The sequence below is a fragment of the Pseudorca crassidens genome, chromosome 10, assembly GCF_039906515.1.
Source record: "Pseudorca crassidens isolate mPseCra1 chromosome 10, mPseCra1.hap1, whole genome shotgun sequence".
Lineage (NCBI taxonomy): Eukaryota > Metazoa > Chordata > Mammalia > Artiodactyla > Delphinidae > Pseudorca > Pseudorca crassidens.
The window spans coordinates 32,657,374-32,674,520 of NC_090305.1; the positions used below are offsets into that span (position 1 = coordinate 32,657,374).

At 57.5% G+C, this 17,147-nt stretch overlaps 1 protein-coding gene and 1 pseudogene across 5 annotated transcripts in view; one reads left to right on the forward strand and one right to left on the reverse strand.

Moving 5' to 3' along the window:
- TTBK1 (tau tubulin kinase 1) overlaps positions 1–17,147 on the reverse strand; it is a 41,794-nt gene that overhangs the window by 22,612 nt on the left and 2,035 nt on the right. For 3 of the 5 annotated variants that reach the window (XR_010946827.1, XM_067752878.1, XM_067752875.1), the window contains exons 2-13: positions 15,804–15,965; positions 10,738–10,885; positions 10,417–10,490; positions 10,077–10,217; positions 9,181–9,285; positions 8,670–8,735; positions 8,129–8,221; positions 7,918–8,043; positions 6,463–6,617; positions 5,299–5,530; positions 4,886–5,124; positions 1,141–1,702 (exon numbers count right to left, since the gene is read on the reverse strand). Coding sequence is in view for 4 of the 5 variants with exons in the window: in XM_067752878.1 (XP_067608979.1) it covers positions 1,141–1,702; positions 4,886–5,124; positions 5,299–5,530; positions 6,463–6,617; positions 7,918–8,043; positions 8,129–8,221; positions 8,670–8,735; positions 9,181–9,285; positions 10,077–10,217; positions 10,417–10,490; positions 10,738–10,885; positions 15,804–15,911 (2,049 nt within the window). In the remaining variant the exon portion in view is untranslated. The remainder of the gene's footprint in view (positions 1–1,140; positions 1,703–4,885; positions 5,125–5,298; positions 5,531–6,462; positions 6,618–7,917; positions 8,044–8,128; positions 8,222–8,669; positions 8,736–9,180; positions 9,286–10,076; positions 10,218–10,416; positions 10,491–10,737; positions 10,886–15,803; positions 15,966–17,147) is intronic. The other 2 variants (XM_067752876.1, XM_067752877.1) reach the window with 2 other exon arrangements.
- On the forward strand, positions 11,888–12,276 carry LOC137233024 (small ribosomal subunit protein uS8-like; annotated as a pseudogene).

Consider the following 17,147-nt stretch of genomic DNA (forward strand, 5'->3'; position numbering starts at 1 on the left):
CCCAGGCTCCTTTTCTCCCCATCACTGTCTGAGCGTCCTGGTCCTCAGGGCTCACCCCCCGCATGGAGCCTGCCCTGACCACAGGACATCCCCTGCTGGCCTCACCCTCTTTCAGCAGCTCCTTCGCTGACTTCCAGGAGCCCTCTCCCCAGGTGTTCCACGCTCTGACCCCTTCAGCTCACTCGTTCTCAAGGGCTCCCTTTCCTTTCTCCTCCCCCCTCCCAGCTCTGCCTTCACCCTTGGCTCTCCCCACCATCTCGGGTGTCCTCTTGGGTAACATCATCCACTCCTGTGGACTACAAGACCCCCCAGTCCGTATCTCCTGGCGAGATCTCTCTGCTGAGAACTGATGCCTCCACAGTGGACATCCCACAGGTACCACGAGGTCATTGCTTCCAAAGCTGAGGTGCTACTCCTTTTAAAGCCACTCAGTGACGGCACCGCCACCCACCCGGAACACCGGGCGTCAGTGGAGAGCCCCTCTGCTCCGTCACAGCTCCCTCAGTCCTCACCCAACACCTCTCGGCTGCATCCACCTTGCCCCAAATCCGAAGTCCCCACCCTGGTCCAAGCCACCAGGACACTCTCCCGCTGGCGCCTGCCATGTGGCCTTCCTGCTGAGAGTTTTGTGTCCCTTCAATCCATTTTCCACACAGCAGCCAGAGGGATCCTTCAAAAGTACCCGTGTCATCATGTCGCACCCCCGTTTAAAAGCCTGCGGTGGCTCACCAAGCCTTCAGCATCCAGCCCCAACCCCAAGGCCCTCCCAGACAGGGCACCAGGACCCACCGCGCAGCCCCATGTGCTGCGAAGTGCAAGCAGAGCAGTGCTTTCTGATGGCCACCTCTGGGGCTTTGCACACCCTGTCGCCTTGGCCTGGGAGGTCCTTCTCCTGCTATGTCACCTGGCTGACACCGCCCAGAATGCAAGACTCAACTCAGACCCGGGAGGTACTTCCTCTGGGAAGCCTTGCTGCCCCCATAAGCTTGGTTTCAGACCCTTAAGCCTGTCTCCCTTCATCAGAGCTGCAACAGTTTGGTGCTAGTCGGCAGCCCCCAGGGAGCACACAGGAGCACTCCCGGCTATGTGCCAGGACTGCGGGCGTCGGGCGTGGGGAGTGGGGTGCAAGCCCAACCTTACCTGTCTCTGAGGGCCCGTGGGATCCGACTCTCTCCGTCGAGGGCGGGGTCCGGAGTGCAGGGGCGAGTGGGAAGGGCTGCCGGGCGTGGGGGGCTGTGATGTCTCTGACCGGCCATCGGCCTGGTTCAGCTGGGGTGGCAGGGGCTGAGCCGGCATCAGCCGCAGGTCCTCCTCGGCCAGTATGTGCATGCCGCGTCCCCGGGGCCGGACGGCGGGCTCCGGCCCTGGCCGCCGACGCTCCTCGCCCTCCTCGGGCAGCGGCCGCAGCTCCTCGGGCTCCTCGTCCGTGGTGCCCGACGTACTAGGCTCCGCCCCCGGGGGGAAGTCCTTCAGCTCTGTCTCCTTGTCAATGATGACCCACTCCTTGCTGTCGAAGTCCTCCTCCTCGGCCAGCGGCACCGAGCGGAAGGCATTGCTCAGGGCCTCCTGTTCCACGGAGGCTGACACGTCCATGCGGCCGCTAGCCTGCCGGTCGGCGTGGCCCGTGTCCACTGACAGCATCTGGGCCGGCTGCGAGGAACAGGCCTGGCGCGAGGGTGAGCCGGGCAGATCCATTCGTGACCTGCAAAGCCACCCAACGTGGGGCTCAGTGCCCAGCCTCTCTGGACCCCCAAGGACCCCAAGGAGGTGGCAAGGTGGAAGCTGATGCCTGAGACCCCCTGACCACTGCACTTCTCCCACCCTGGGCCAGGCTCAGCCACGTCCTGGGTTGCCACCCTCCAACCTCAGTCCCTGCAAAGATCTCATTCATTCATTTAGTCATTCATTCAACACACAATTTTTTTTCTTTTCTTTTTTTTTTTTTTTTGCGGTACGCGGGCCTCTCACTGTCGTGGCCTCTCCCGTTGTGAAGCACAGTCTCCGGATGCGCAGGCTCAGCGGCCATGGCTCACGGGCCTAGCTGCTCCGCGGCATGTGGGATATTCCCGGACCGGGCACAAACCCGCGTCCCCTGCATCGGCAGGCGGACTCTCAACCACTGCGCCACCAGGGAAGCCCCAACACGCATTTTTGAATGCCTACTGTGTTCCAGGAATCTAAACGGGCAAAAAGTAAAACCTGGTTCCTGTGCCCAAGGAACACTGTCCTCCAAACCACGCCCAGGAACCTGGATCTTCTGACTTTCCTAAAGGCAATTTGATGTTTGCCCAGCTAGGGCTCCCACCCAACGCAGGCTCTCTCCCGCTGCACCCAGGGCAAACACACCCACCTGGCCCTCGAGCTGATGGTTTTCTAGCCTCTTTTACCACCACCCTTCAAGCCTACCTGGCTGGTTTCACCACCTCCAGCAAACTCCAGTGACTCCCAGCCCAGGACAAAGTCCGCATGCCTTAGTTTGGCATTCAAGGCCCCTGACGGCCAGCCAAAGGCCCCATTTCCCCCTTCCCCTAGCCAGACCCATCTCAAATTCATTTGCTTTTCCACAAATTGCTCACACCTCTGTGCCTTTACGAATGCCACTCCCCACACACAGCCTGTCCTCCCACGCTTTGCCGTCCACCCCAGCTCGATGTCACCTCCTGCAGGGAGCTGTTCCCTCCTGCATTGATGGGGGTTAATTTGCCTTTCCAGCACTGCCTGTGTCCCCTCTCGTCACAGAGAGGAGCATGTGTATGTTTACGAATCTGCCACCCCAGGAGACTGCGAGTTCTGCCAGGCAGGGGCTGGGTCCCTTCTGACATTTGCTTCTGGGACCTGGATCCTACCTGGGGACATCTCTTCCATCGTTATCTTAACCTGTGCTGTGAATCTCACGTTACTTGCAGAGGTTCTCAACTGGGGAGTACCAGCCCCAAGGTGAGGGTATTCCTGGTTGTAGGATGCTATACAAGGAAGAATTGTCCTCTCCCAGATGCCAGGGTGCCCCCCTGAGAACCACAGAGGCCTCACTCACACTCAGGCTGCGGACAGGGGGCGGACTGCCATCCTCCCCCCTGCATCGAGCCTGTGAGGGGAAGGGTGAGAGATCAAAGCCTCCCGTGGGGCTTTCTCAACATCGTACCCCAGCCTATGTGGGACCTGCCAACTCCAATCTGCACAACATTTTTATCAATTTGTTCATACGGCTTAAAATACAACCCCCGGAGGGAGGTCACCCAGGTCTTACATTCATACTCCCATGTAAGTGGCTAATGTCACTTCCTTTCCCAAGAGCATGGTTTGTCTAAATAGATGTGAAGGAGAAAGGAAGCCAGAGGAAGACAGGGGCCGAAGACTGTGGGGGGAGCGGGAACTGAAGAAAGCAGGGAGGTGGGACACCCTGATCTCACCAGCTTCATAGGTTCTCCTGCTCCCAAGTGCCCCAGAGCACCCCAAACGCTTTTGCCCTGCCTGAGATCCTGAACCTTCCAGAAAATCTCTCCTCAGCCCTCTCCTCTCCCCAGCATCCCTGAAACAAGGGTTCAGTCTGAACCAAACCAATGTGCTCTTCAGGACTGTCTTTGCTCAGGGCATTTCCCACCTCCCTTCTCCACTCGTATCCCTTCCAAACTGCCCCTCCTGACTCCTCCCTGTTTCCTGAACCCTCTGGGCGATGATGGATGAAAATGTGGTCTTCTGGCCTGGGTAGTTCAACCTGTGAGAGTGTGAGTGTGGTGAGGGTGTGTGTGTATGAGTGTGTGAGTGTGGTGGGCGTGTGAAAATGAGTGTGTGTGCGTGTGAGAGTATGCGTGTGAGTGTGTGTGTGAGTGCGGTGGATGTGTGAAGGTGAGTGTGTGTGAGTGTGTGGACGTGAGTGTGAGAGTGTGCGTGTGAGTGTAGTGTGTGTGTGTGTGTGTGAGTATGAGCGTGGGGGTGTGTGTGGATGTGAGTGTGTGTGTGAGGGCTGTCGGCTCCCTCCGGACAGGGCCTGCGTCTCTTTGTCCTGGGGTCGCCACAGGGATTGGCACAGGACTGCCCTGACTCGGGCGTCTCCACACCCCAGAGGGGCACTGTGCCCATCCCAGAGGGGACGTGCAGTTCGGGGCAGAGTCCAGACGGGGGTTCCTGGCTGAAGTGGGGCATGAGGAGGCAGGGACCTCCTACCCCAGGGCTGGGCCCCAGGAAGAGACCTCTTTCCTGGTGCAGAGAAGGCCTCCGCCTTGCTGTGAGGTGAAGCCCCACCCGGAGCCAAGGGAGGTGGGGTCATGTCTCCTACCCGAGGTTGTCCCACCCATCAGATCTAAGGTGAGGACGGGACCCTGGTCCCTAGTGGCCATCAGCCACCCAAGGTCAACCAGCCACCCTCTCATCCCCCATCCTAAAGGCTCACCTTAAGTCTAAACTCTCCAACACTGCCACCCACCAACCAGGTCCCTCCTTGACATTCAGATCCCCGAGGCCTGACCCCCAAAACTTGGTCTGTCTTCTCCTCAGGCTCTCCCGAACCCTTCTCCAGGCCCCTCCCCCAGAGCTGAAGGGGGAGGGGCCTGGAGAAGGCCCCAGCTGCTCTGAGGCATCTGTGATTAGTCCCCAGGGAAAGAGGTTCTGGAAGCACGCCCACCTACATCTCAGCTCTCACCTCCTCCTACACCTTCCTCCAGCCCCTCGCCCCTCCGTGGTCTGAGCCGGGCCCTCTGCATCCCCCACCCCCTCTCCAGGCTGGTCACTGACTCTAACTGAGTCTGACCCCAGGCCCAAGTAGAACCCTCTTAACGCTTCCAAGGTCCCCCCACCTCTGCCTGGAATCTGAACTTTCCTCCAGACCAGGCGTGTGAAGGTGGAGGGGACCAGGGGCCCCTGACCATCCCCCTGGCTCCAGACCCACCTCCTCTCATGCAGTTCCACCCGCCCATCCGCCGTGGACAGCCTCTCCGACTCAGGGCTGTTGACCCTCCGGTAGTGCAGAGAACGGACTGGGGTTGTCGGTGAGTCTGGGGGGACACGCACCGGGGAGCCGGGGAGCCCCGCAACTCGGCTCTGCTCCTCCTCCACCACACAGGGGGTCTGCAGGGCAGGGGAGCTCCATGAGTGGGGCTGACAGGGCAGCTGTGGGCAGGTGGTTTTCTGGGGTGAAGGAGAGAGAGGGAGGTCCGAGCACTGGGATGCCGGTGATCCTGGGATGGGGCCGGGCCAGGGAGGCAGGGCGAGCAGGCAGGCGGCTGGGGAGAGGGGCCCACGGGTGGGGAGCAAGGTGGGAGGGGGAAGGCCACCCGCGTCCCCCTCCGCAGCTGCAGTTACTTTGCCAATGTTGATCCGGAGTTTGTTCCGGTTGACATCTGTCTCCTCCCAGACTTCAGCCTCAGGACCCCCGGGATGGGGGGCGAGGTGGGGGCTGGAGCCCGGCCCCTCGGGGGGCCGCCCCGGCAGGATCGGAGGTGCGTTCTCCTGGTCACTCAGGTGTTCGCCCTGCAGCACATCCTCAGTGTTTTCCCGGAGCAGGTCGCCGGGCACCGGCGTCACGTTGACCACCCTGTGGAGGCCAGGAGGGGGCCGTGGGCAAGGCTGGCAGGGGTGCCCTCTCCTCTTGCACAGGCCCCGGAGACCACCCGCCACCCATGAGAGTGGGCACAGGCAAGGTCTGGCAGGGTCGGGGCGTCCGTAGGCCCATCTCCATCCCTGGCTTGCAAACCCTCTGGGACCAGACCACCGTCAGGTGGCTCAGGTGGTCAGAGGGCTGGAGGGCAATTACGGCCCCACCTGGCTCGGTTTATTTAGGAGATCTCGATGCTCTCCGGCCCTGCCAGCTCCCCACTACATTTCGCTGGCTGGCTTCCTTGAGACTAGGAAATGGGTCTAAAGAAAGAATCACTTTGGAGTTCCTGGACCAATATCTTTACAGACCCGGCACCTCACGTGCTGGCAAGTCCTGTGGAGTCTCCGCAGTGTGTCCCCTGGCTCACCCCTAGGGCTGGGTGGGGAGCCCTTCTCACTCGGGCCCCTCCCTGGGCCACTCTATCTTTGTGCTTTTCAGTTAGATCTGAAATCGCTGACCCATCGATTACAAACATCCCAGACTCAACTAAGAGTGCCTGGAGGGCAGGGGCTGCACATCTCTTCTCGGAGCCCCCACAGGGCCTGGTGCCAGGGCTCAAGACCTGTTCCCTGAATGGATGCGTGTGACCACCAAGAAACAGACAGACTGTGGCGCTGGGGGAATCTCACTCAGGGCTCCCTGCTCCCCAGTAAGGTCAAGAACTCCAAATAAGGATGCCCCCTCCATCTCCAGATTGAAGGGAGAGATGTGGCAGAGCTCCCTGGGATTCAAGAACCCTGCTTCTGAGCACCAAGAACAGGAGAGACAGCCAGGTGTGTCCAGGTAGGAAGAGGAGGAGAGGACTGGCTTCTCAGGTGACACCTCGGGGCAGGGGTCATCTGCCCCCCGTCGCCCCTCCCAAGACTCACCCAAACATGGCTGCCGTCTGCCGGGTGTTCTGCTGGGGCGGGGTGGAGGTGCTCGTGGACAGGAGGGCGTCATTGCCCGCCTTCTCCCAGTCAAAGGCCTCGTTCTCCGCGATGCCCCGCTCCTTCATGCTGTTCTCAAACACTGACATGATCAACTGCAGGGATGGGGGTGGCGGGAGGACAGAGAGGTGACCCAGGGGCTAGCCAGGAGGAGGGGGCAGTTGCTGGGATTGCAGGGGGAAGAGAGGGGCCTTCCAGGACAGGGATGGGCCACGAGGGGGCATTGAAAGAAGGGCACATTGATTTTAAATGACAACATGCACAAAGTATGCAAATCAGCATGCAAATTATCATCTTGACTTAAGCTCCACTGGCTGGACACAAGCCCTTGGAGATCTGTCCCCTGATTTCCAGCCCCAGCCTCCTCTGCCACCTCCACATCTCAGCAGAAGCAGCAGGAGTAGTTTCCCAAACCCACCACCTGGGGTCATGCCTCTGCACAGGCTGCTTCCTCTGCCTGCAGTGCCTTTCCCACTGTCTTCTCCACTCTGAAGCCTTCCTTGAATACCCCGCCCACACGATTGGGCACAGAGCAGCGGTTTGAATTGTTCACAGGCCTATCTGCCACCTCTACATTTCTAGCAGCCAGCCCAGGGCCCAGCACAGGGTGTGCTCGAAGCTGTGTGGTCTGGGGCAACCCATGAGGCTGAGCTAGGCCTGGGGGGCTTGGCCTCCCACTGCCCGAGTAAGGGACCTCTGCCAACAACTGGGTCCCTGGGTTCAGGAGGTGGCGGCCCCACAGACCTTTCCACTTCTGACTTAGGTCTCTCCAGAGGGTTGTCTCTGCTAGCAGGACCCCCTTCACTGCGAGCCCACTGTGTGCCTGACACTATCTGTGCTCCCTGCGGTGTGTAGCCATGCCTCGCACATAGTGGATCCTGGGCAGAACATTCTCTGATCAGTGGGTCCCATAGGGGTGTAGTGATGGCGCCTTGGAAAGAGCACTGGACTTGGAGTCAGATGTGCCTGAGCCCTGCCCTGCTCCTAACCAGGTTGTCAGGCCTCAGTTTCCTCATCTACGAGATGGGGATAATCATCCCACTTGGCCTCCTGCAGAGTTTCAGTGTAAAGTCCTTGAAAGCACTTGGCTTCATTAATTGTTAAGTGCTGGAATAATAACATAAAGAACACGCAATATCACCAAAGGCTTGTTTTAAAGCTTAAATGAGTTAATGCAGGAAAAGTACTGAGAACAGGGTGAGCTCTTGATAAATCTTAGCTGTGACTACTGTTTACAAGAGCACACAACAGTTTCTTTCGTGTGGTTGGAAGACCGGGGGAGGTGCTCAGGGCCAAGCCGGCAGGGGCGCAGGGCCTCAGCAGGATGGGTGGCGCTGGAGACAGTCACCCATAGAGAGGCGTCGGGGGCGCAGGAGCAGGCAGGCAGGCTCCCACCTGGTAATCGGGCTTGGTGAAATAGTCGAGGCTGGCGATGTGGTCCAGGAAAAGGTGGAACTCGGAGGGCATGTGCTTCAGCAGCATCCGGTGCTCGTACTTCTCCTTGATCATCCCTACCTGCTCCTGGAGACAAGAGGGCACTGGGAGATGCAGCCCCAGCTGCCCCACACGCCCTCCCTGCCCTCAGACCCAGCTGTACCGCCCTCACCTTGTCCTTGATCTTCCTCCAAGGCAGCTGACCCACTGCAAACTCCACAAGCATGTAGAAGAGGGACCACAGGTCATCGTGGCGGCCCATCTCCTGGGGGTGGGAGCAGGGAGGGGGTCACCCATGGCTCTCAGGTCCTTCCCTGGGAGTGGAGGCTGACCCTTCACTGAGGGACACCAGTCAGGGTGCCTATGGGCAGAGCTGGGGTCTCCCTGAAGTCATGGCTCCATTCCTGACCCGCCAACACACAGAATCCCACAGTCAAAAGTTCCGTGTGTGCTTTCTCATCCACAGAGATTTGTGATGGGACAGAGAGGAGGGGATCCCCAATACAAGGAAGAAGGTGACGTCAAGGGGAGACGCCCGCCGAGCCCTCTTCCAATCAGGGTCTCTGGAGGGGCATCTTCCAGCCCCTGCCCTGCACTCCTCTCCCCACCTCCCATCACAGCTGCCTGCCCTGCTCTCTTCCTCAGCAGCATATTCTGCCCCTGACCTCTGCCCTTACTGTTCCCACATCCCTCAGTCCCGCCCTGCCACTCACCCGGTTCTTGTGAGCATTGACCGAGGCATAGCGAACAGTCCCGCGAAACCCGGCCACATTCCGAGGCTGCAGAGGGGAGGACACCACCAGGAACATCACCCACTGCCCCTGACCTCGGCCACATCTCAACCCTGCTTACCAAGCCTAATTCTGCCTACTTTAGCCCTGACTGCCTCCTCCCCCATCACCCCCCCCCCCCCCACCCGCCACGGCACTCCCGAGTCGGCCTGGTCAGGAGCAACCTGACACACCAAGCCCAGTCCTAAACCCGTCTCCCGACCCTGCTCATTGCCCCTGCGTCTGCCCTTGACCAGGCAGACCACAGGGTGTGGAAGTGGCAACCACCCAGGCCAAGGGGGAGAGGGGGACAGGCCGCGTGTGGACCCAGCACTGGGTGACACTGAACACAAGGCCAGGCCTGTCTAGGCAGCTGCAGGGAAAACTGGTGAAGGGTCCCCAGATCAGGGCGTGGGGCGAGGATGCCAGGATTCCCGTGAGCGGCGGTACTCACGGGCCGAACGTCCCCCGTGGTGTTGGTGTACTGCCGGGCCAGCCCAAAATCCAACATGTAGCACTTTCTGTAGGTGGAGGGCAGCCTGCCCATGGCAAAGTTTGACTGGGGGAAGACAGTAGCTGTGAACCTTGGGGCTCCAGGCCCACCTCAGGGGACACCAAGAAACAGCTCTGGTGAGGGGCCTTCCACCCCACATACACTCACGTGAGGGTAAAACATCAATATGTACAGCAGGTCACGGACCTTATCTGAGGGGCAGGTGTGATTATGCTCATTTTAGATGGGAGGAAACTGAGAGCAAACTGCAGGCTTCTCCGAGATCACACAGCAAGAGGCGACCCAGCCAAGGTCGCCTGGCTCCGAATCCTTGGAACTCCCAGCAGGGCTGGGTGGCTTAGTGTAACTGTCCTGCTCTGAGGCATCAGGAGACCAGCATTGTTCTTGCTGTGTGACCTTGGGCCATTCAACCAACCTTTCTGGGCCTCAGTTTTCACCACTTTAAATTGGGTCCAAGCACCAAGATCCAAGATGTTACAAAATCAGCTACTTGGAATCTCTTACCAAGCCCCAGCCCCTCGTCGCCCTTCCTTCTTCAATCCCTCCATCCTTCCCCAACCCCTTCACCTTTCCAGGTTCAAGGACTATTCAGGTCAGGGGTGAGAAAAAGGAAGAGAAGAGAAAAGAGGGGAGGACACTGGCACGCCCAAGGGGCAGGCAGGGGTGCTCCTGAGAGGCAGGGGAGAGGAAGAGTTGGAACTTGGGATGGAGAGCAGGAGGAGGGGATGGGTAGAAGAGGCTGTCCCCACCCAACCACTGCCCTGGAGAAGAAACCAGGGGACCCAGGGAAGGAGAGGAGGCGGGATGTGTGCTTCAGAGGAGGGGGCAGCCCTCACCGGCTTGATGTCGCGGTGCAGGAAGCCCACGGAGTGGATGGCCTCGATGGACTCCAGGATCTGCTTGCCCAGCCGCAGAGTGGTGCTCAGCGTGAAGGTGCCTCGAGGCTGGCTGCGTCGCAGGTCAGCCAGGTTCCGGCCCTGGGGTGGGGGTGGGGGTGGGGACAGGCCCAGCTCAGCTGCCCTCCGACCACCACCGCCATGACACTCTGCCCAGCCTCGCCCCAAAGGCTTGCGCCCACTCCCCATTCCTCCCAGGGCCACAGTCTCCATCCACCCCAGGAGCCACCACCAGAGCTCCTGGGGGAGAGTGAAGGGAGGATGGGCCACGGGGACTCACCTGGAGCTGCATCACTACATAGTTAAACTTCTCGTTGCGGCCACAGCCAATGAACCTGCACACGTGGTCTTTCCCTGAGGGATACAGACAGGGGTCTCCCAACTCCTACTCCTTCTTCCTCACTCCCAGCCCTAAGGTGGGCTTCCCGTGCACTCTTGATTCCTGGTTCCCCCAGCCCTGGCCCCATGGCCACTTCTCCCACCTCCCCCTGCCCTTAGGCCCATCATCACTCTTGGACTCTGTTCCCACATCCCCTCGCCCATCACCTCTCAGCCCCTGGCTCCATCACCTCTTCCCTCCCATCTTGCCCTGGACCCGCACCTTGCAGCTTTTTGAGCACAGCCACCTCCATCTTGAGGACCTGCTTGGGCTGCTGGGCCGACTCCACCTTCAGGGCCACGTTCTCCCTGGTCAGCAGGTCCATGGCCTCGTAGATCTCACCAAAGCCCCCGCCCCCGATCTTTTTGAGCTACAGAGATGGGTGAAAGGGGAATAGGGGACACAGGGATCAGGCTGAACAGCTCCTCACCCCACCCATTACTGGGTCACTTCCTTCACTGATGGGGGCAGGGGCTGTCCTTGAAGGGGAGGACCCCGTGGCTCCCTTTTCACCCCGCCCACCCATGCTCCCACCTCCTCTCCTAGTGCTGGAGACAGAGAGCTCAGCCCATGGGTGTACAACTATCCACAGACACAGACACACACACACACACACACGCACACACACACGCACACGCATGGGGCTAGATGTCAGAGTGGGCAGTGGGAAAGTTATGAGACCTGAGACTCCACAGAGACAAGGAGACGAGCCGATGCAGGATTCTGAAGAGATAATGGGCCACCGTGAGCCTTTTAAGGACAGTAAATATCACGCTCACCCCCTCCCCCACCTAGACTGAGCCGCCTCCGTCCAGAAGCCAAACTAATTTCCAGAACCTTGCAGCTTCAGGTGGGTCCCTCCCCCAGGGAGGCCAGCCCTTCCTGGGGTTGGCAGTCTCCTGAAAGATGCCACCAGGGGCAGAGAGCATTTAGAGGGAAGTGTTCGGGGGAGGGGACTCAGCAAAGGGTGTTCTCTGCCCAGGTCCCCTGCTGAAGCTCACGTCACTCCCGAGGCCCCAGGTCAGACGCCCCAAACCAGGGTGAGCCTCCTGTCCAGGGGAACATGGTGGGGATGGAGGTTTGAAGAGACTCTGTGTGTTCTCAGGGAGCATTGCAGTGGAGCTCTGATGTTCTGGGCAGGCAGTGAGAAAAGGCAGAGGGGAGAACGGTGACAGAGGCGGAATTGGCCAGGGGAGATGAGCAAAGCTGAGTTACGGGGCGGGATTAAGTCAGGGGCCCAGGGGTCTTGGAGAGTGAGGGTGCTGCTGGCAATGATGGGGGGACAGGGGAGAAGGTGCTGAGTTCTAAGTTGGGACTCATTTGGCTTAAGAAAGATGTACACCTCTTTCCGCCATCTTTCCGTGTCGTCATAATGGTGCGCACAAAGGTCCCAGCTGATGCTCTCAACAGCATCAACAAAAGTGAGGCAAATGCCACGTTCTTATTAGGCTTTGCTGCTCCAAAGTCACCGTCCAGTTTCTAACTGGGATGCTGAAGCATGGTTACACTGGCGAGTTTGAAATCACTGATGCTCACGGAGCTGGGAAAATTATTGTGAACCTCACAGGCAGGCTAAACAAGTGTAGAGTGATCAGCCCCGGATTTGATGTGCAGCTCAAAGAGCTAGAAAAATGGCAGAATAATCTGCTTCCGTCCCGTCAGTGTGGTTTCATTGTACTGATAACCTCAGCTGGCATCATGAACCGTGAGGAAGCAAGATGAAAAAACACAGGAGGGAAAATCCCGGAATTCTTTTTCTAGGGATGTAACACATCTGTGCAAAGAAAATGCCTCAACAGAAAAAAAAAAAAGCTAAACAGTTCAATTCTCCCCTCCCCAGGGAGCCCCCCACCCATGGGTGGCCTGACCTCTTCCAGAGTCCTCACTTGTGTCCTGTTGGCTTGTAACGTGCCAGCCGCAGCAGGGCTTGCTCATGATTGGATGGAGGCTGCTCTGAGCATCTGTAAACTCCTGACTCTAAGCCTCCTGCATCTGAGCCCGCCCCTTGGCATTTATTCAGCACGCGGATGCCCAATAAATGTTTAATGGTGGTTGAAACATGGGAATGGTGAGAGATAGGGGGCAGGGCAGAGCTGAGGACTGCGAGTTCCCAGCAGGTTACAGTTGTAAACACTCTAGAGAAAGAGAGAAGGATGAAGGGAAGATTTGGAAGACAAGTGGAAGGCTGGCTGGGTTCTTGTGCCCAGGAAAGAGGAGGGAGGAAGAACAGTGATAAACCGGGGTCCCTCTCTACTTGAGATGAAAGTTAAGGTCAGACTTCTAGCAGAATTTCAGGACAGGAGGAGACAGATGCAGACTCAAGGGAAGCAATGGCATGTCTTCCTCTGGGAACGGGAAACTCAGGGGAGATTCTAGTATCGTCTAGATTCCTTTACGGTTTTCTTTGTGGGAACGTGGAGGAAACACCTCGTTTTCTGTGCTCCAGACTCACAGACATCATCTCAGCTCATCCCCAGAGGCTCCCAGCAACACAGGTAAGGAAGGTCACAGGAGTTGTCATTTTGCACAAAAGGAAAACTTAGGCACAGAGAGTTAAGTACCTTGCCCCAGTTCACACTGCTAGTAAGTTACAAAGCCGGGTTTCACTTAAACCCAGGGAATCTGATGCAGAACCCACAGTCTTAACTGAAATAATAGGAACCATTGACTATACTGTGATTAACAGTGTGAGTGCTGAGATTCAAGGCCAGATCTGCCAGGCTCCAAAATCCTTGCTGGAGATGGTAAGGAGGGCTCGGGGCACCCAAGACATTTCTGACACCTACTGTCCATTTTCCCAGGATGCCAAAGGGTATTTCTCTACCACGTCCACTTCCAAACAGAGTCTGTTTCTCTTTCCTTAGTTCCTTCCTCACCCCCCACCCACCCATTACAGAACCTCTGGGGGCAGGGGAGTACTGCAGGCACCCTAATAATACTTTTAGGAGGCCATGAAAATGTTTTCATTTCTTTTACAATCAGAAGGGGGAAATGAACTTTTAGGTCAAAAAATTGTATTATATAGTATTAATTTATTCCTCATTATAGCAATGCAGTCATACAATTGCAATCTTTAGTACTTTATTATGTTGGAAGGGGCCGGTAAGGGCAAAAGTGCCCAAGGCCCACGAAAGTCACAAAACAGCTTTGCCCACAGCCCAGTGACAAGAATGTTCTCTCAACCTCCCTGCACCAGACCCTATTCCTCCCCTCCTAAATTTTTTCTGGACCCTCTCCCCTGCCGAAGGACCTCAAGAAACATGACACAATAGGACTAGCATTCACTTAGGAAAAAGGAAACCAGGTTTCTTGGCCCAGCTCTGGGTGAACTGGGGTGAGTTTCTGCTTTTCCCCTTCTGTAAAATGAGAGTTGGACTAGAATATATGTCACAACTCTCCCTCCGTTCTCTGATCCTGATTCTCAGATGGGCTAATTCTTAGGAAGCAACATAGTTCAGTGACTGTTGCCCCAGCAGTCAGACAAACCTGGTTCCACCGACTAGTCACGGGAACTTGGCAAGTTAGCTAATCCTGGTGCCTCAGTTTCCACAACTGTGAAACGGGGATAATAACAGTATCTACTCCATAGGTTGTTGAGATAATGCATGTAAGGCATTTTGCATAGCGCCCGGCCACAGTAAGTGCTCAAAATAAATGATAAGTTTTTATTGTTATTATACTTTGACGTTCTGATTCTAAGGGGCACCCCTCAAGAAGAAAAAAATGCTATTATTTTTAAATACTCCACCAAATGCCACGGACCCTCATTTTCTCTTGGCACAGCCCATCTGGGCAGTTTTCTTGGCTCCTGAGCTGTGCCTCACTCTCTGTCTGTCCCTCGTGGAGACTGGCTGAGGGCAGGCATCTGGCACCCCACCCTCTCTATTTCTCCAGGGTCCAGGGAGGGAGGGGAAAGCGAGGTCACCTGGCAAAGACTGAGGGCTTGCCCCTTTCCCCTCCCCCCCTGCCACTTCTCTCCCCACTCATCTCCCACCCCCTCCCTCAAAAAGCACAGGAAATTTCTAACCCAATTTCACTATGTGCGTGAATACCCTCTTTTTCTCACCTATTCAATGCAAAAGTCCTCCTGCCTCCAATCTGCCAGAAACTATGCCCTGAGCAGGACCCGGAGGGGGTGAGGGTGGCGTCTTGGAGGAACACGCCTCACTTTGCCAGACCCTCATGCCTTTGATTACTGCCCTGGCTCCTCCTCTCCCAGTTTCTGTCCCCTTCCTCTCCCCCTCAGGAAGTCCCCCTCTGGGACATAGACAGCCCTTTCCCTCAGCTCTCGGGCTCCTCCAGCTCCATCCCTCACCTCCTCCGGTCCCAGAGACATCTCTGACAACGTTGCCACCTTTGCCCCTCTCCCTGGCCACTAGGAGACCTGCCCACTGGGTAGTTGTTGCCATGGAGACCTGCCCGCAGCCAGGCCCCATTCTCCTCTCAACCCCGCACCTCTGGTGAGCCGAGCACCCACCCTATGCAGACCCACAAGCTCACATAGTCACCCCAAATTCTGCCCCACATCATCCTGCCCCCATAAAAACAGGAAATCAGAGTGCCCTCAAGCATCGGAAAGAAAAGGGGGGCGGTGGGACAGGGATTGATTTTTCATAGGTTCCGCTCAACATACACTACACTGCCTTTGCCTCGACCCTCATGTGTCGCCCTCCCATCCGAGAGGCAAAGCCCTGAAGAAGCTCGGACTACAACTCCCAGCAGACCGAGCAGCCCGAAGTCCTGGGCTGGAGGAGCAAGGCACGCTGGGAGATGGAGTCTCGGCATGTTGCACCTGCCGCAGGAAGCAGTGAAGGGAGGAGGATGGATAGAGAAGATGGAGTGCGGATGCGGTGGGAGCCGCCTTCAGGTCCTCTCTCCCCGAACCCAAGCTTTTCTGTCCTCTGCGGAAGAGGAGGGGCTCACTCATTGCCCTTCTCCAAGGTCCAGCAGAGAAACGGCCCCCTCCCCCACCCCCGCCCTCCTCCCCTCAATGAGCTCTGCAGCTCCTGCTCTGACATCCAACCAGGAGTTGTTGCAGGCTGGGCCCGACCAACTTGACCTAGCGGGGAAAGGGGTGAGAGACGGCGGGGTTGGAGAGAGGGCACTGGGAGAAAGCGATTGTCCACAAGTGTAGGCAAAATAATGACCTGCAAGCCATATGCAAATGAGCTTAGGGGCACCTCCCTCTTAGGGTAGGGGCGCCAAGGCACCTCTTTTAACAGGTCTCCAGATCCTCTCCTCCCATCCTCCCCCACCCGTCCCTCTACCCTGCTGGGTCACTCACTCACCACCTTCCAGCGATCCTTGACCACGTAGTTGGCCGGCAGGATGTCGGCCTGCTCCCCTCCCCCACTCATGTTGGTTTCGTCCTTAAGAGCGGCTGCTAGGCACTGCATCCGCCAGCCGGAGGGAGGGGTGTCCGCAGGGCCTGCCCTGAGGGGGCCATCTACCTGGGGGAGTGGGGAGGGACTGTGAGGGGGGCAGGCTAGGACCCGGGACCCACTTGCAGATATGGAGGAGGGGAGTTCCATTCTCCTGGCAGGCATCTTTCCCTGGCCCACTGGGTGGATGCTCCAGGGGTCAATGGGGGAAACGTGTAAAAATCAAGTGGAGGTCAGAGGAGAAGACAGAAATGCCATTCACAGGAAGGGAGATACAAACTACAAACTGGAGATGTGAAAACCAGCAATGGGCACACACATGTAATGGAAAAAGGAGAGGAAAATGATTTGTGAACAGGCTGTGGGGAAAGGGTTTCCCAAAGAGACATGCTAACTAATGTGGGGAAGACTTGCTGACCGAGGGGCGCACCAGACTGGAATCAGTGCCTAGGCCGGGGAGACCTGAGCCAAGAAGGACCAGTCTGGGGATTCGATCTGTGGCCCCCACACCCGCACATTTCCCGTGCCACACCGTTCCCAAGGAACTGTGTATCTGAGGCTTATGGAAAGGGGAGACCTGCTGAACCAAAGGGTGACCCAGGGAAGACACACACCAGAGTGACAGAGACCTCCAATCAACCATGGGAGATGTGATTATCTGAAAATGAGGAGCTACCCAACAGCCCCTTGAGGACGGTGCTGAGTGAGGAGGCTGCCACCGTACTCAGAGCTGAGCCCAAACCACTGACACGGCCATGGGGGTGAGAAGCAAGGACGTGAGTGATGGGGTGAACATAAGGCGATGGATTCAAGATGTGGATTTTAGAGGTATGGCAGCCCTGTGGCCACTCAGAGGGAGAGAGGCAGGCTGAACTGGGGGGAGGTGAGGACAGCGGGGAAGTGGAAGCGACCTAAGAAAAGGCAGATGTGCCAGGGGGCAGTGGGTCTGGATGGCCAGTGGGTGAGAGAGCCTCTGCCCACACTTTTCTGTGTCTGCTAAGGAAGAAACACAGCTCTTGTCGCATTCGGATAGGTAGAAGTTGGATATCAGGGGGAGTGTCCCAAGTGTGAGGGCTGGGAAAGCCAGCCAGGGTTACCCAGGGGAATGTCAGTGTGCGCATGTGTGTGTCTGTGTGTGTACCCTCTGTGTGAGTGTGTATATGTCTTTGTGTGTCTTTTTGTGTGTGTCTATCTATGTGTCTGTGTCTTTGTGTCTGTACATCTGTGTCCACGTGTGCTTATGTGTGGTTT